The 19,108-nt window shown below is 45.8% G+C and overlaps 2 protein-coding genes across 4 annotated transcripts in view; both read right to left on the minus strand.

Moving 5' to 3' along the window:
* Positions 1–3,404: 3,404 nt before the first annotated feature.
* LOC142032811 (G-protein coupled receptor 35-like) lies at positions 3,405–5,145 on the minus strand. Its single transcript, XM_075031945.1, has one exon. The coding sequence runs from the start codon at positions 5,128–5,130 to the stop codon at positions 4,195–4,197; it is 936 nt and encodes a 311-aa protein (XP_074888046.1). The 5' UTR covers positions 5,131–5,145; the 3' UTR covers positions 3,405–4,194.
* A 6,924-nt stretch (positions 5,146–12,069) lies between these two features.
* LOC142032810 (glypican-1-like) overlaps positions 12,070–19,108 on the minus strand; it is a 190,450-nt gene continuing 183,411 nt past the window's right edge. The window contains exons 3-4 of one of the 3 annotated variants that reach the window (XR_012650998.1): positions 14,138–14,529; positions 12,072–13,488 (exon numbers count right to left, since the gene is read on the minus strand). Coding sequence is in view for 2 of the 3 variants with exons in the window: in XM_075031944.1 (XP_074888045.1) it covers positions 14,210–14,529 (320 nt within the window). In the remaining variant the exon portion in view is untranslated. Of the gene's footprint in view, positions 14,530–19,108 lie in introns of all 3 variants that reach the window. The other 2 variants (XM_075031944.1, XM_075031942.1) reach the window with 2 other exon arrangements.

The raw sequence follows: 19,108 nt of genomic DNA on the forward strand, positions 1-19,108 counted from the left end.
TTTTGGTGGAAACGTGATGTTTCTGGAGCCCATTTTTATACAGCAACATAGGGCAAGAGTTAAACAAGTGACTGTAGGTTATGGCACCCACCAAGGGCAAGAGACCTACAGACTTGCTCTGGCAATTTTGAGGCTGATAAAAGTCAGGCTTGAAATATCAGTGCCAAATTTTTACCAAACCAAAGCAGGGAGCCTGGCTTGCAAGCCAAGGGCCAGAAAGGCAGAAGAATTAAGTGTTCATCTTGGTAGACGAAAGTCAGCAGACAGAAGTGAAGTGGGAGTTTTGAAGTTGGGAAGCTGCTGGCAGACTGCTGCTGGGGTTTCTGATGGACAGTGTTGCAGATGCTGCAGCCTTTTAGCACCTTTGAGGATGAGGAGTGCATGGTGTCAGATGCTTTCCCCAGCTGGTGCGTGCAGTGCCCACTCGGGACAGCTCATCCCATTGGAGTGAGTTGGTGATGTTTCTGAGCCTCCATTCAGAAATTGAGAGACATAAGAATGCTTCTATCTCAAGATAACGATAATAAGCCACCCTGACTTTCACTCCCCCAGAAGTTCCCTCTTTTTCTGTCTTCGATGAAAGTATCTTTGAAGTATGTCATAGTTTTTTGGTGACAGCTTTCACACTTTCCCCCCACACTTGACACTCAGCTGAACTCTCATTTTTTGGTCAGCTGCCTTGGTTCAGTACTTGGCAGCAGGGTTCATTTAAAATGTGACAGCAACAGAAATGGAAAGCCACAAGCAATAAAACTGGTGTGAGACATTACCAGACCTCTGTGAGCAACAACATGAAAGTTAGAGTGAGTTTTGGATGTGTTCCTACACTCCGTGTGTGTGTCCTGCCTGTGCAGCCACCTCCAGTGTGCTGCAGCAGCTCCACTTGTGCTTTCAAGTGATCTGTTTTTGTAACAAGTCCGTTCAGTGCTTACGAAGGGGTTTAGACTGGCTGTATCCAGCTCTGTCATCAGTCCATAGAATTAGAATTGATATAATGTAGGAGATGCCAGCGCAAGATGTTTGTGTCTACCTGTGTCCTGCAGCTGCTGGGAGGGCAGTGTGGCCTGATGAGGGCAGGGTGTGGTCATGCATGGTGGGAGATACCTGCCTTGGCCAGCCTACAAAGTGTAGGTTCCAGCCCTCCTCACACCTGTACCCTCATCACTTGGAAAACATGAGGTTGATGTTGTCCAGGCTTGGCTCCAGAGAAATCTGGGAAGTCTGAAAGACAGAGTGTGTCCTATGCTAAGAAGGTTAAGTTGCACATATTTGAAAGCTGGGTGGATGTGATGAGATATATAGGTTTTTGCAGCAAGATCAAAGCAAGCCAGGCAAGGTCTGCTCCACCTGGATAGTTACGATCTGTCTGTGCGTGGGGTGGGGGCTGTCTGCCTTCCAGGCAATGGTGAAAGAATCAGTATCTTGTTGGCAAGTGCTTAGATCCCCCTTGTCTCCTGGAGGTTGCTGAGCTCACCAGAAATGTCTACTGCTGTAGGCTGCTGCTGCCTCTTCACTGCTTAATTCATCCCTTCTTAGCATTTCTCTATATGGTGTAGGAGAGCTTGGCCAGATGGGTTATGAATTTAGAGGACACTCCTTCTACTAAGTCAGTCATCCCAAGAGCTCCAGGTGGAAAAAGCAAAAAAAAAGTGAGTAAACAGAATACCATAATCCAGTTTTCTAGCTGGGGAGCCTGAGGGAATATCTTGGTCCTTGTGCCACATAGTTCAGCCACAGCACGTGCAAATCCCTGACTGTGCTGTACTTGGAGACCCTGCTCAAATGGTGAAGAACAGGTTTTTGTTCTATGTCAAAGGGATAGTTTATCACACCTCTTTTCTGAGTGTGAAACATGGTCTCCTGCCTCTTTGCCCTCATTAACCAGCCTCTCCTGGGCAGTCATTAGGAGCGGCAGTGGTCCTGCTCACAGCTGCTGCTGCGGCTGGCTGTGGCAGTGAGGACCATCCCTGCACTCCCTGCCCAGCACCATCCTGCACTGGCTCAGCCTGACTGTCTCCTTCATGGCCCTTTCGAGGCTCCCTCCCCCTCCAAATCTCAGTAAGCACCTGAGGACTCGCTGCTGTACAGGGGCTTTGGTGTGAGGTTTCTGTGGTGATGAAGTTTCGCTATCTTTGGCCAAGGGTTCATGGTATGTATTTCTGGGTGAATAGCTGGTAGAGCAAGGGGCATTACTCAGAGTGAGGTGGCTTAGCAGAATCTGCTCAGAAATGCTTTGTTTGTAGGCTGCTGCAGCCCTTTCACATCTAAAGAGCTTGCACCCACGTAGGTGAGACTGGGGGTGTAGAAAAAACACACTGGCATCAGGTCATCTCTCAAATCACTGCGGTCTCAGCACACAAATCCCATACCAGGGAGAAAATCTTAAAGGTATGTTTAGCATTATTGGGGAACAGTCCATCAAATTAAAGTCACAAAGGTGCCTATGTTACTACAGCAGAGCAGGAGACCCATCAGCACCCAGGGCTGGGGAAGGCAAAGTGTGAGCCCTGCTGAGCCAGGCTAGGAAGTGTGAAATTGGTGCCAGGGCCATGCCGCACCTTGGGCTGAGCCAGGATGAGATACCCATCTTTGCATGCACAGCGCTATTAGTTGCTGCTTTGATTTTTTCAAAGAAAATGTAGAGGTAGAAAAGAGGAGACATCAACCTCCTTAAAAGGTCTTTTTTGCAGCCAGAGCGTCTCCTAATCCCCTCCCCATTGTGCAGTAAGCGAAGGTGAGATCCTGCTTTCAGATTTTGCTGATGACAGAGCAGATTTCCCCATTTCTACCCAAATCTCTGGCAAGCATGAGAAGCCTATATCCCCTTGGGAAGCTGTCAGGGCTTTGCTACTGTCCTGTGTAGATGGCATGGGCTTTGCTGGGCAGCAGCGCAGCCACTGCCCTGGTGGATGGAGAGCTCTGCTCAACAGTTGTCTGCAGCAGGGTCTCTTCTTGAGGGGTTTCTTCCTTTTGGCATTTTCCTTGAGTAGGAGGAGATGCAAAGGCCAAGCTGGACATGGGGGCTGTAAGGCTGCTTAGGTGGCAGCAGGGTTTGGCCCAGCACGTGCAAGCGGATGGAAGCTCAGCCTGGGGTTGGGAAGTGTGAGTGGAGGTGTATGCCTGGTACGTCCCGTCCAAGGGCATGTGGCCTGGGGCTAGTTAGTGGTTTTTACCTACTTAGCTGTTTGTGGGTAAGTGCATCACAGGGTGGCATGCACCACTCTGCCTTTGAAAATCCCAGTCTCTGTTGTGGATCACACCCCCTGCCCCTCAATTACTCAGCGGGGAGATGAGCTGTCCCTCTTGGGGACAGACAGCAGAGCAGGTCCTGTACTGCCCGATCTCCCACCTTTTCCATTTAACTCATTAAGAGACTGAGCTCTGTGCCAGTAATGTGACTTTATTTATGTTAGTTTCTTTGGAACAGCTTGCTGCCACTTTCTTTAGACAGTCCTTTACATTATAAGGTTGAATAGACCCTTAATACAGACCCCTTATTCCCACTGCCCCACCCCAACTCTTTGGATAGTAGTTTTAATGCCATTTGACTCAAACACTTTTGATGTAAATTTTTTCCCCAGTATAAGTAATTGCAATTTCCTCTGACCTTGTATTGCAACTGATAACCATTTTGCAGCTGTTGTGTAGTATGAATAGTGCTGTAAAGTTGTCTAAAGCAGGTTAAATCTGCCTCTACTACTGTGATCGTGCATTACCAACTGAAAACAAGATGTTTGTGACTTACAAAAACATCCTCCTTTCTTTTTCTGCAGTGGCTTCACTTCGACTTTTTTCTTTTTTGATGTTCGGAATAACCTCCGTTTCTTTGTCACTGCATAAAAACTGATCCAAGGTGGGGGCAAGGGACAAAAAAAACCCCAAACCCTTTACCAATGGCTGTACTTGTTTTGCATTTTCTGGAAAATGAAAGACAGTTTTTGCAGGGGAAAACTATCATTTTACTCAAATTTGCATACGGCAGAAAATTATCAGTGGCAACCTAGGTCATTACATCAGGATCTGGACTGCTGTGGTTGTCTGAATCGGGGCTAATATTCACATGTCTGAATCCTTCCCATTAGCAGAAAGTCCCTCCATCCCACTCACAGAAAAAGAAAGTGCGCAAGCCTGCTGTTGAGTCCCAGTTGAACTTGAATGTAGCAAGCATAAAATGTGTGCTGCATGTGTTTTGCACTAATGTGTTACGTGTGGAAGCTGAATTTCAGCTTCTTCACTGGCTTCAGATCTGGACTTTGCTAGCTTGGGAGATGCTTCCTTAAATTCCTTGTTGACAAAGTAGTAACAAATAGCAACCAGGCAGCAGTTTGTGTTTGCGAGGACTGAGGCGAGGTGAACAAAATAATTAACCCTCTGTAGTGCAGAGCAGTTGGAGCTGATGGAGTCCACTATAAAGCGAAGGAGATGCCCGACGTGAAGAGGTAAAAAGCATATGATGAACACAGTCATGTTTGCAGACACGATGTAGACGGCCTTTCTGATTAACTTTTCCTTGTGACAGTTTTCATTCTTCTTTCTCGTGAGTTCTGCAATGACTTGTATGGAGCAATAACTCAAGATGATCAATGGTATGAAAAACCCTACAATAATAGCACACAGTGTAATCACTGAGGGCTTAACGGAAGATTTTTCAAAGCAAAGTTCATCTTGTCCTCGATCCTCTAACTTTTTAATGAGGGACATCACACAGATAATGACTATCCAAAGAAATCCAGAGGCAAAAGCTGCCTTCTGCGGTGACTGCAGCACCTTGGCTTTCAAAGGGTACTTGATTGCAAGGTACCTATCAGCTGCTACAACAGTGATGATACCGATGCTCATTAAGCGGTTTATGAAATAGCCACCTTCCAGAGCCAGGCACCATCTACCTACCTTCAGCTGATGGAACTGGGATAAAGTTTTAAAAGGCAAAGTAAAGAGCAGCAAGCAGTCAGCCACAGCCAAGTTGACCATGTATACTCTGGTTTCTGTCCATTTGCCAAGTTTGCAGCAGAATACCCACAGCGCCAACACATTCAGCAAAATGCCCAAAAGCAAAACCAGGATGTAAACACACAGCTGGACAAGTGGAAAGCTTTCATAGGCTGTGATACTGCAGCTGCTGAGGTTCATTTTGGGGATATTAAGAGGCACAGCTCCTGCAAAAGCAGATTAAACCTTTTAGAAGCTAGACTCTTGACTGAATCGGTGATTAATTCAGATAGTTCAGGGCTTTACCAACAGTGAAAACCAGACTGTGTAGATGACTCTGCAGAGCAGAGCTGGCTGTAGGGTACCTGGTGGGAAGGGGAGGGAGTGGGGCATGAGCCTGATCAGTTGTGGAAAAGAGAAAAGCGCAGGTTCTCACTGGGTCCCATGCGGGGAAGACTGCTCGTGGAGGGCAGCAGGGGAAAATGCTTGGGCCTCTTTTTTGGGCCAGACTCAGCGCAGGCAGCAGCAGGTATCCTGCAGCTAGGAGTTATGTGAGCTATTAAAACTATCTGATAATGGAAAGAGGATGCCTAAACCCAGCTCTCATCCCTTCCCTTATAGTGGTGCTGAGAAGAAGCCAGCCAGCATCCCCACAGCTCAAAGTGCTCCAGATGTGCAGCAAAAGGACAGCTGTCCTCTCCCTAAGTCCTGAGTTGTCTCTGCATCACTTCTCATTAGTGGTAAGAGCAATTATTAGTACATCTCTCATTATTTTTAGCTGCCATTGAATCCTGTACTCAGTGGTAGCATTTAGTGGTATGCAGCAAGAATCAGAGTACTGGGGTCTGCATGCTGTCTTTCAAGGATTGTGAAAGTTGGTCTTTGTCTCAGAAGTGTTAGAGCAATCATCTGCCACAATTCGAAGACAAAAAAACCAATGCCATGGCAAGAAATGTGGTCAGCAGCCACATGAAATAGAGAGATGAGCTGTATCTGGTCTAGTGGGTGGTTTTATCACCTTGGGTCTAAGGGCAATATTGCTGTTTTCCCTCCTGCTTTGGAGGAGTTAATGCAGGAGTGTATTCCAGGTGCAACTGTTCATGGACAGAAAAGACCTGGGAAGTCTGAGATGTCTTTGGATTTTCCCTGCAAGGGGATCATGGCTTCACGGCAGCAGGTTCCTGGGGCTTAAAAGCATCCCGAGCAAGCAAACCATAGCACAGTGCTGCAGCATCTGTATGTATCTGCAGCTCTTGGCTAGCTTTGAAAATCATGCTGCTGAGGAATCATGCCAGGACACCTCTTTGGAGGTGAGGGAATATGCTACAGCCGATACTTGCAGCAGGTCTGTGCTTTGGACACAAGGAATGAGTTATGAGCCCAGAAGATATAAGGGTAAATCATAACAGACAACAGAGAGATCTAGCAAAGGCTGAGACAACCCTTAAGCATCTAAAATGTGTCTAATGTGACCAGTATCAAAATGAGTCTTTGAAAATACACAGGCTCCAGCCCTCTCTCAGTTTCTCCACCACCATTTTGGTGTTCCACCATGGCTGGGGAAAGGCAGTGCCTTGCAGAGCTCAAGCAACCAGGTCAGGAAATAGCCAAGAGGAATTACCTGCTCGCTCGCTGTCCTTGGAGAGGGTGAACGTTCCAGCTGCGGTGCGATGTGCAGGCACAATGAGCCCTCCTAGCAGTGCCCCTGGCACTCAATCAGTGAGGTGTCCTGCAAGGACCATTTGCCAGTGGCTGTGATGGCAGCAACGCTGGTGGAGGAAGCACCCCCGCCTCTCCTCAATGCATTTGCCCGGGGTTGAGCTTCCTCTGTCACCACTGGTGTGGCTCGTACCACCCCCTGTTGACTAAGGAGCCTGCAATAGCCCTGCAGCGAGGTGAAATACTCATCTGCCATGTGGCCCTGCAGCAGTTCCTCCGGCAATGGAATGGCTTTGGGTTTTTCCTTTGATTTACTTTCCAGTGCCTGATGTCTCCCTGGGCAATGCCCATTGACCTTCCTCACCCAACAGGCTGTGCACATTGCTTGGAGGGGACCCGTTGCCCTGGAGGATCCTGAGGTCTTCTCTCTGCCTTCTAGACTGCCACTCCTGCTGGGGCTGGAGCGGGGACTTCCACCTGCTGTCACGCCACTGAGCCCCAGGACAGAGTAGCCCTGGCAGGCCCCCAGTCCCATTCACAGAGCTGTTGGAGAGGTGAGGGCTGTGGTTTGCAGGCAGTTTTGTGATTATTATAATGGGTTTCACTCTGAATCATGGTAATTCTCTCATCTTCCATAGTTCTCATCAGCCAGTAATTCTGAGAAAATGTGACACTGTGACCCTGTGACCTGCTGACTTTGTGACTGCTCTGTGGTCGCATGTGCCTGCTGGCCAGGGGCTCCTCCTTGGCTGTCCGTTGCAACCCATTTACAAGAAGAGGTCAAACAAGTTGACCAACAAGCTCAAAGGTCCTGCTGTTAGTACCTTGAATTGCTGTCTTGGGCAAACACATCTCCCCTTCCCACTTTCCAGGTCGTCTAGAGCAGCTTCAGGACTATTTCTGCATTGTCTGTGCATTGCAAACCAGCCTATGCGATTAATTCCTTGCCAGTGTATAGTCAGTATAGAGCTTAGCTTAAATACTTCTCCTGAGTTTCCAGGAACTGCTTTTGCCTTTCTTGTGGCTGCTTCTTGGCGGATGCCTATAAGTAGTTACTCATCTATTAGTACATCGAGCTCATTGATCCCCACCCACCATCATTTTCATGTCATGGTGCTCGTTAGTACTTTAGTTTTCTAAGTCATCCAGCTCCTGGGTTGTGATGCTTTCACCACTGTACAGAAAACACCTCACTTTGCATCATCCTCAAGTGTTGTCCACACATTCCTATTGTCTATGTCAAGGCAATCACTACTGGCATTAACCATGAGCAGTCAAAATTAAGCCTGGAGGGAGCTCAGCTCATAGCATCTCTCCAGTGTGAGGCTTCCCATCCACAGCTTGGTGCTGTGGTCACCAGACAAGGGCAGCTATACCTCCCATCAGCCCAGTGAGGGACAAACCATGTCACCAAGCACAAAGCAGCTGGCTGTGATCAGCAGGTTCACCAGAGCACCAGACCAGTTCAGGTCAGAGCAACTCAGCACCAGATACTCGTATGCAAAGCTACAATGATGTATTATTTGCAGAGAACTTACGTGTCTCCTGGTGTGGCTCTCAGGTCCTTGTCTGATTCCTGGACACTTCTGGGTCAGGATCCTCATGCTTCGCTTCTCTGCACATTGGCTCCCCATCAGCCACCCTTTAGGCTCTTGCAGCTGCTTATGGCCCCCTTCTTCCACCCAGTCGCCGGTTTTATCACCTCTGCCATGGACCAATGATGCTCACTTGGTATTTTCCTCTGCCTCTGCAGTTCTTAGCCTGTCTCAGCCCCGTGAGTGCTGTCACCATGTGGTGCAGTGCAGGTAACACATGTGCTGCTTACTTACTCGCTGACAGCTCTCTGGCAGGATAGTCCAGGGGCCTACGGCACTGCTGAGTACCAGTGCCTGTACAAAGTGCATTACCGCTCTCAATGTGCTCCAAAGGACCTTTTACTGACACCAGTGTCTACCACACCTTGGCTGGAAAAGTGATTTTCTTAGTTGGGATAGAGTTAATTTTCTTCCTAGTAGCTAGTATAGTGTTATGTTTTGGATTTAGTATGAGAATAATGTGGATAACACACTGATGTTTTCAGTTGTTGCTAAGTCGTGTTTAGACTAAGTCAAGGATTTTTCAGCCCGTCATGCCAGCCAGCAAGAAGGCTGGAGGGGCACAAGGAGTTGGGAGGGGACACAGCTGGGACAGCTGACCCCAACTGGCCAAAGGGGTATTCCATACCATGTGATGTCATGCCCAGTATATAAACTGAGGGGAGCTGGCCCGGGAGTGGCGGTGTGGATTGCTGCTTGGGAACTAACTGGGCATCGGTCAGTGAGTGGTGAGCAATTGCATTGTGTATCACTTGTTTTGTGTATTCCAATTCTTTTATTATTATTATTGTCATTTTATTATTATTATCATTATTTTCTTCCTTTCTGTCCTATTAAACTGTATTTATCTCAACCCATGAGTTTTACTTTTTTTTCAGATTCTCTCCACCATCCCACTGGGTGGGGGAGGAGTGAGCAACTGGCTATGTGGTGCTTAATTGCCAGCTGGGGTTAAACCATGACACTACTTCACCCAAAAAGCAACTGGAAGCAGACAGACAGAACTCAACTATGTCTTTCCAGGCTACAGAAAAAAGTGGGTTATGAGAAATGGCCTTAATCTTAAAGGACATGAGGACCAGGAATGACCATACTGTCTTTGTTATATTATTGACTTGTTGGAAATGTAAAGCATGTTTAGATAAACATTATTTTCCATATGTGTCCAGCACATTCAATTAACTATTTAAAACATTTATAAAAATTCTATTTTTGGGCCTTTTTAATTGGAATTCAGTTCCCATCCAAATGCAGCTTGACCCACCATGTGTTTAAAAACTACTCATATGGTAAACAGGAAAGCTGCCATTTACCTTATACTAACATAAAAGTTTAAAAAATAAGGCTGAAATGTATTGCGAGACACAGTATTGCTTCAATAAAAATGTAGTGATAGACAACCTTCATCAGTGAAATGAAATACAGGATTTAGTGAAAAAGCTTATAATTAGTAAAGAAATTAATCATATTTAATTTCAAACTCAAATGAGAATCAGCCTTAAGAACATCTACTGAGAAAAGGAAATGCAAAGAACTATTCAAATTGATTATTTAAGTAAGTGTTTCTTGCTTATGTAGCTGGTGTTGCATCACATCAATCCCCACTGCCATGGGGAAACTTAGAATTCAGGAGCAAGAAGCAACTACGATCCAGCAAAGGAAAGATTGTCCTGACTGATGAGCAAAATTCATTTTAAAACACCTCCTCTCCCTGCCTTTGGAAATGAAACATAATTTATTTACTTTTTCTGTGCTTTCATCTGAGATTCGCAGGTTGTCAGGCCTCCGAGGGGAATTTGAGGACTCTGGACATTTTTTGACGTGCATGGGGCAGCTCTCCTCCCTGCCCCTTGGTGCAGCATGGGCATGGCGCTGAGATGCACGAGGCCAGCAAGGACCCGTGCATGATTTCACTGTCCTGTCTGGGTGCCCTGGTGTGGACAGGATCACCTCTGCTACCTGACCCCACAGCACTTTGTGCAATAGTTCTAACCTAAGACTTAGATGCCTCAGCAGTATTGTAATGTGAGTAATAGATAACAAAACCAGCCAAGATATTCCTGTTTATCATGCTGCACCTCTCTGAGGATTTTTTCCTTTTGTTTTATAAGGGGTTATCTCTCAGCCCTTGCCATTTTTACTATCATAGTTTTGCTCCCCCCCTCCCCGTATTTCAATTCACCTACACCACGTACTTCACAGAAGCACATTCTCGCTCTTGTTGCCAAAGCTGGCAATTGCTCACACCAAGTGTGGATCTCTGAGCAGCAGCTGGCAGGCAGCAAGTCTCCCAGCGCAAGGCCTTCACCTGTTCACATGAAGCTCATTGTTGCAGCAAACACTATTTTTGGGCAGGTGCCAATCTTGCAACCAAAGAAAAGGATCCTAAACAAAACTGGGATATTTTTTTTCTCTTGCCCTGGCATGCAGCACGAGGTGTGCATCTCTGGGGGAGCCCCTTCTCTGTGTGCCCTTCACTAAGGCTTTTGTGGCTGCTGCCATTTTGGTAGCTGCTACTTCACGCAGACGATGAAAAACGCACTTGGCATTGTGCAACTTAAATGAAAACCTGCAATTTGTGCTGAAAGAATAGGTACAGAAACATACAACCTGAATGTGAACACAGAGATGCTGCCCCAACACCCCCACCCACATGTGGCACATCAGTAGCCCCTAACCCTGTACCGGGGCAGGGCACCGACCCGCACATCCATCCCCAGGCCTGCCGCTCCACCCGGGCTGCGAGGAGCCGCACCAGCCACGCGTGTGCCCCAGGCCACCTCCCACAGCTGCCATGCAGATGGCAGCGCTTCCGCCGCTGTCAGCGTGGTGGCAGGAACCGCAGCATTAAAAGCTTTAGATCTTGGTGTCAGAGCCTGCAGTCTGTCAGGGTGACTTTGCCTTACAAGCTAGGATGGCAGTAAAGATGAAAAATGGTTTTGCCATTTTCTCCCCAGCTGCCTCAAACTATTTATTGCCAGTAGGATATGCAGAACGCCTGCTCCTGGCACAACGCTCCTGTTCCTAGCCCTGCGCGCCCACCAGACACCAGCCAAGGGCTGCCCGAAGCGATGGCTTCCTATGAGATCAGGCAGCTGGAAGCTGGGGAAGAAAGGCCCCCCTGGGCACAGCGGAATGGCAGCAGGAATTAAAGTAATCTCACAAAGTCCCCACCTGTAGCTCAGTCAGGGCAGGCCCTTCCCCATTTTAAGACAGCCAGAAAATCTGGCAAACAGCACCAGTCTTTCTCTAGAATGCCCAGTAATGCAGACTTGGCACAAGGACCTGAAACAGCGATAGGATACAGGTGACAAACACTGAACTGGAAGTGTCTGAGAAGCCAAAACCAGGAGGGTTTTAATAGAAAGCAGTAGCTTTTCTGGGATTTGAAAATAAATAAAACCGAAGTAATCTAATTTTTCAGAAGCCCAAGGCTAGGTAATTTATTTCTAAGTGTCCATTTAAACAGGCTTTCCTAGATTTCCTGACCAAAACACTCACTGCTACTCTGTACAAAATTTCAGCTCAAAGAGTTACTTTTTTAAGACAGCTGCTACCAGCTGACAGAAAAACTCAATTCCCAGTCTCTGATCTTAAAAGTCTTACATACTTTCTCCTAATGTCATAAGTATATAGCAACATGAAAAACAACTAAAACGAAAGCACCAGTTGCAGACCGAGTTCAGCACTTCACATCCATTTGGCACTAGTGTAAATGCACATCAGGGAAAGTAGGTAAACCAGGCCTTTTATTTTAGACACAGCTGAGGGCATCTGTAAAATGGATTTCCCACCTCAGCATTCTCACCCCCTCTTACCTAAAGCACTAAACCCATTCCTGAAGTGTAGGGTTTAGGGATTATTCCGTGCGGGGCCCGGACGATAGAACACCAATATGATGATTAAAGTCAAGTCATCACTTTATTGAGCTTAGCCGATCATTTTTATACAATTCTCTAAGTTGTTTAGAAGCTTTGATTGGCTGCTGCATGCAAGCATTTGGTGTCCACGCGCACAAGCATAAGCGGTGATTGGTTACATCGATACTGTCCACGCGTATAAACATAAGATAAAGTTAGTTATACTCACTCTGTACACGCGCATAAACACAGGACATAATTGGCTATGTTTGTTAGAGCATGCAAGACTTGTCTTAGTCCAATTGGTTGAGATAAGTCCCTGAATTGAGGTTGTTTGTGCCAAGTTCCCTTTATCGTGGAATGTGCACCTGTGTTTTTCTAACTGGGATCTTTCTTTTTCTATCTTCTTGTTTAGTCTGTTCAAAGCCTTCTAAAGGCATCTGGAACACTCTTGTGACCATGAGCTACTTTCAGGCCCGACAACTAAGTTCTATATAATTGAATCCTACACTGAAGACAGGGGAAATGGACCAGTTTTGGCCTTCGTTACAAAATCAGCTGTCAGAGAGGCTTTGCTGAGGTTTCCTGACTCAGTTCATGCAGATTGTGCTACAACAGCAACATGCTGGGTTAACTGCAACCCCAAGGAGGGCTCTTGTGAGTGAGAGGAATGGTTTGGACCCTCCTGGAAGACCCTCCATGCTGGAGGAACAGGTTGGGGGAAGGCAGAGGGAAGAGGAGGATCTGTGACTGGTTGTGTATGCCACATTCTGTTTGATAAGCAATGCCAAGAGGAGGAGAATTCAGAAACTGTGGACCAGAATCAAAATCCAGTGGGTCAGAAGCCTACATGAAGATGGGGGAAAAATATGCTGAATGTCGTTATCTCAGGTCCTTCCATTCTGCTGATACCATGACTGCAGTTGCCCTGCCAGCCTGCTTTACCCACCAAACTCGGCTACAGCCAGAATCACGCACATCGAGCTGGAAATCTCTGCCATTCAGAATATTTATGAAAAATATTTTACTTTGGTTCCCCCTGAAATTATATCATTCTCCTCTTTCATCTGTCTTAAGTGTCAGGAGAGTGTCATGTTAATGAGATGTACAAAGGCTTTTGGGTAGCTGAACAGTTTTATAGTCCCACATTGATAAATTAAAGCATTTGTCACTGTTACCACATTAATGTTTCTTCCTGAGATCAAAGTCTGGATTTGCTGCATCGAATAGTACCGTCCTCTGCTATGCATTACCTTGTGAGGAAATTAATTGCAATTCTATATTTTTACATTCACAGTTTAATCACACCCTGATTCTCACACCTGCTGATTGCCATCTCCACATGCAGTATGCAAGTCATTTTTTTAGTATGGATTTTCTCCTCACTACCTGTGTGAAAAGCCTGAATATCTTGTTTCAGGACAATCACCTTCTTCTGGCTGCTTCTGCAGTAAAGAATACAGACAATTTCCTTCTTCCTGAAACCCTGGATTCAGTCATGTTAATTTACATTTATATAGCACCTTTCATCCCTGAATATCCCAATGAACTTTAAAAACTCACCCTCTCTGTACACAGAAGCTGTACAAATATACATGGCTACATAAACAGACACAGCAATCCCATCACCGACCGCTGAAATGCATCTCTCTGCACGTATTCCCAGCACACTCGTGGCAAGTCAACTCTGCACACCCTACGTCATATCGCCATCAAGGAGGAAAATAAGGCAGCGTGATTTAGAGGCATGCCATTTCCCTGTCGAGGAAGTGCGGGGAATCGAGGCAAGCAATAGAATGGCTTTACAGCCTGGGTGACTGACATCTCCTTGGCACTCTGCTGCATAGGTTAAAATGAGGTAAAGTCTGATTTGTGGTGAATTATACCTCACTTCTGCGCTATCAGTGCCTGTAGAAGTCCAGGCTTGTTGCTCCCTTCCACTGATGGGTGACCCTCAAGCAGTTTGTTTTATAGAAGTGAAAAATATCTGCTTGCTTTGTAATGAAAACATAAGGGGAAATAACGCCCCCCTCTCCCCAACAGACTGGCTCCTGCCAATGTGTGGATAGAGGAGAAGGAAGAACCCCAACATACCTGAGACACCTTTTTGACCACATCACTGCCCACAAGAAAGCCCTGTGCATAGGAGTGTGCCGCGATGAAGGCTCAGGTTGCCTTCACCTTCAGGTCCCTGGGAACTTCCCTGAAGGGTTTGTGCTGCTCTGCATGTTTCACCATGCAGTCCAGGTACTCATCTATGATATGGTACTGGGGATTCATCAGCTTGAAGAGCCGCTCCAGCAAGCGTGTCCAGAACTCATCGAGGGCCTCTTCCAAGTTGATGTTGGAGCCCCGGTAATAGCAGTGTAGCTCGCCATACAAGTCCTTGAGGACCTTCATGTTTTGAGTGTACAATTCACCGTATATGCTTGGAAAAGCATCATAAAGGGCCTTTTCTGACTTGTTCAACAAATCCTGGAAATAACCTGAAGAAAGAAGAAAAAGGAGATGGTGATGCATCAGTTGGACAAGCAGGAAACCAACAGGCTGTGCTGTTTGGCAGCACAACCAAATGCCCTGAGAAAAGAGAAGGGCCCTAACAGAGCTTTTCCTCCAACAAACCTTACCCATACTCTCAAACCTGAGCCTTAGCTGATAAGGTTGAAGGAGGAATCCCTCAGTGCCAGAGAACCATGGTCTGGGCCTCTCTGCCTTTTCTGGTGGCCTCACCTAGAACCAAAATTGAGGCTCTTCTCTAAGCATGTTAAGGTACTGTAGTGTTGGTCATAGGTTTTCTTTTCAGAATGCATCAACTGGCATTGCTTATATATACCGTAACTCGCCACAGTTGTCAGCCAACACCTTACGAGAAACTCAACCCTGAATCAAGAACCAGCTGCTTCTGGCACAGAAGTTGACACTTGTTAAACATCACTAGAAAACGTAAACACACAAAGGCTGCTTGGATGCTGCTCAGACAATGGAGGCCTTATCCTGTAATGACTGCTGTTGGAGTCAGACTAGTGTATCAATATTAGCATCCATACCAGAATGAAGCAAGATAAAGATTTAATCTAGAAGATAACCTGAAGTCTTCCATTTCATCACGTGAAAGGTTGTTATTCCTCCAGCATTGTCTGCTCTTACCATCACAAAAAAGTGATGGCTCTTCTGGAGAAGACTGCAACTTTAATTTTAAAACAGAACTGCGTGCCCCCACCATTTTCCTTTTTTCTTGGAAGGCTGCCATTCCTGGCTGAGGCACTGATAATTTAGGGAAGCCAGCAGGACTCCAGTACAACATACGTGTCTGAAGCACAAAGCACAGCAGTCTAAGACAAGGTCCCTGCAGGCACAAGCTCTTCTTTGGGGCAGCACATTTACTTGAAGAGGACGTGGCTTTACTCTGACTAGCTGTCAGACCTACCGACCCAAAACCACCATGATCCAATGCACAATTTGAAGCTGCCTTTGGAGAGATCACTGCAACTTGTCCGAGTCGCCTTTCTTTCCTGCCTCACTGCTTATTTTCCAATGTGTTATTTCCAGAGCCCTGGTGAGATGGAGCAGGGCTACACCAGCGATGGTGCCATTCCTTCACAGAGATGCCCCCATCAAGCCTAGTCATCGCAGCCAGCCTGGCTCTGAGGCACAGCCTGTAACCTGTAAAGTGTGTGCCAGAGTCCCAAGCTGACAGGAACAGGCACGTCTTACTACGTTTTTAAAGACAGGGCTGTACTCAAGTGTTTTGAACTGAGGCCAACATTATCATGTTCGAGGTTCTCTTCCCATTTGCTCATTTGGATTTGCATCCTGCTTTTGTTTAGGTATAAACAACTAAATGGTTTTACACCCTAGGTTCAGTGGTCGTAGAAGTGACAGAAGTGCGACTCTCTTGCTACATATAGCAAGGTAAAGATGACAGATTCAGCTCCTCCCTTACCAACATCTTTAGGTACTTCCATCCTCTTGACAGCTACCTTCAGGCCCTCTGAGACTGTACAGTGGGGAACTCATAGCAGGACTGGCCTGATTCAATTTACGGATTTACATAAGCAACTTTTATCATCATTTAAGTCAGTGAGAGGAAAATGATTTAAATAATCATTTTCATTTCAATTACATATGTACTTTTTAGGGCCTTTTTGAAGCAAACCTGATTATACTATTCTTTAAATCTAAATTACTATTATTTTTTTTTTGGTGATGTGTGATAAGCTCTAGTTGGAGGGAAACCGTTATTCAATTAAAATAAAAAAGCATGTATTTAGGTATGTAAATTAACTTCACAGTGCTAGGCATATAAGAAAAGAAAGAAAAACTTCTGAAAAATGCATATTGCATGTACAAAACTTTATTAAACAAAGTATTTTTTGAGGGAACAGCACTGACTACAATTAAAGAGCTCTGAAATTTTAGAACTAGTTAAGCTCATTTCCATGTGTCTTGTTTATATTCACACACTGGAAAGGCCATTCAAGCCTTCCTGCATTACCAATCTCTCATTGGCTTCTCAGATTTGAACAAAGCTAAAAGTCAACAAGCAGATTGAGCAAGTGAAAACACTCTCTGCATCTGCGCCACAGGCTGCTAATATTGAAACTTCTTGTATTTTAACAAACCAATATCCAGCATTAATAGCCTGGCTTCCTCCAGCCACAATCATGTACTGCTTAATAGTTTAAAATTTGATTTAATTGCTTTTAAAAGATCATAAGCAAACTAGGTCTTAGCAGAAGTTTGGTTTAATCACTTATGCATGTCCTGGTTTCAGAAAATGAAAACATGTTATCTAAAATGTTGAATAAAAACTGTGGTTTCCAACTGCACTTTTGGAAGAAATGTATTCTTAGTCAACCTGACCTGGGTGGCAGTTTGTATCTCCAAACGTTTGTACTGGGATCTCTCCGTCTCTCAAATGACTGATCTGCATGTGTTTCTCCATCTTTCCTATTAAAACTGGATTTCTTCCTACAGACACCAGTAGGTATAAGTGTGCTGCCAGCAAGCTGTCAGGGCACCCAAACCACCTATAAAATTACCTTGTAATGGGGGGTTCCTAATACGAAAAAAAGTCAAAAGCTGATCCCATCAACAAGTACTTTACTAAAGGACCCCAGTTTAATAAGAAGGGATGCCTGCAGCATGTGCTGTCCTAACACAGCTTATCAAAGCCTCTCCTGTGGAATCTCAAGACAAAGGGCGATTTGACCCCTGCCCTCTCCCTGGGTCCCAACTCCTACTCCCCTGCCCCAGCTGCCAGAGAGAAGCTCTCTCCCAAGGTAGGACAAGCTTTCTGCAAAGCCCGGGACCTCTCATCCCAGCCCAAGGGAATCCTTTGGGTCTGTATTTCCCCCCACTCAAACAGTTCAGCCATTGCTAGTCCCAAAGTCAGCAGCACATGGCAATTTTTCCTACTGACAAAATTATCACTGTGAACTGCAGGGTGCTAACACAGGTGAGAGCTTTCCTTTTACCAAAAGGCCTCACCTACACTGAATAATTGTACTATATGTAATCAAAACTTGGCAGTGTTACTGGCACATACATAGCACCCATCCTGGTAACCCTGATTCATTGGCCTCTACGCAGACTGCTCTGCTTCTGCAAAGCGCTCAGGTATCCCCTCTCACAGCCATGGCTCTGTCCCCGGCAGAGCAGTTGTGTGCGCCTACTTACAGGAAATTTTGGCTACCCCACCAACGAGTGAGAAGCTGCAAGAGGGTGATTTACTATCTGGGAGTTTCTTATCCAGCACTTCTCTCTGGCCCTAGCATCACACGTGAGCCTGGGCTATGAAGATCACAGCAGGGCAAGCCCACGTCAGGGCTGCTGCAGCCCTGAGCTGCCAGCCCACCTGCTCTGGCACTGCTTGCTGTGAGCTGAGTCTGAGCTGATCCTGCTGCAGTGTCACCATTTCTTGTTGTATAGTCACTCTCCCCTGCAGCACCTCCTGAAGGGACTCACTCCTGGGCTCAGAAGCCAAGCAGATAACTGCCAGGCAGACTATTTGTCCTGGCAGGACACTTTTTGGGTCTGACTAATCTGAGGTGGCTTCATTTTTCTGTTGCCACAGCCTTCCTACCTGTACAATGAACAGAAATAGCATTCACCCACAACAGACACAAAATACAAAGTTTCTCTTATGCTGATATCTAAAAGCTACTTCATAGCTTAATGTATCACTCCAAGCACTGCAGGTTACCCATTCACAATTTAATTAAACTGAGCTCAAATTCTCTTTCTTGTATAATCAGTGTTCTTTTCTCTGTGACAAGCGACACTAACTGAATAAATTGCTCAGCAATTCAGGTACGACATGCAGCTTGGCACTCACCATCTAGAGGAAGAAAACACCAACAAACGCAGCCCAATATTTCAGTTCAAGGTAAAATGACTTTCTTTGTATTGCTACAGGAGAAACAAGATGTATATCTTCCTGTCAAAAAATTGGAAACTGCTCTCAAGAAAGTCCAAGCTAATTAAGAGTTGATGAACTGTTACTATTCACCTAAGTGAGAGAACACCAATTACAGTCAATTCATTTGTGGCTGGTTCTCAGAAAGTTCTTCCAGATTTCACACACTGAGAAAAAAAAGAGATATCTATATTATCTAGGGAAAATTAATTAGCAATTAAGTCTAAATGTGTTTGTGATGAATGGCTGACCTGGCAGGGAATTTAAATGCCCATTTTGCAGCATTAGAAGGCACTAAGAAGTGGGGTTTATCAAGAGGGATGCACAGAAGCTTGTGCTAACTGCCCTGGTCCTCGGCAGGATCTCAGCCTGCAGCACTTGTACACTTAGCACAAGTATCTCCAGTTAACACTGTATCTTCTCCTTAACAGTCCCTGCCTACTAATATTCAACCTTTCAATGTATTTACACAGGTGTCATAGATTAAGGATATGCAGGGCCTCAGGGTAAAACAACTTACTGAACCACAGTCCAGGCATCTGTTGTTCTTGATTTCAGGTAGAAGCAATTATTTATTCTAGGGGAAGCACCCCATTATCTGTAGCCATGGTGAGTGGGGGACCCTTAGGTAACCTGGGTGATTGGAA

The sequence above is a fragment of the Buteo buteo genome, chromosome 7 (assembly GCF_964188355.1).
Source record: "Buteo buteo chromosome 7, bButBut1.hap1.1, whole genome shotgun sequence".
Lineage (NCBI taxonomy): Eukaryota > Metazoa > Chordata > Aves > Accipitriformes > Accipitridae > Buteo > Buteo buteo.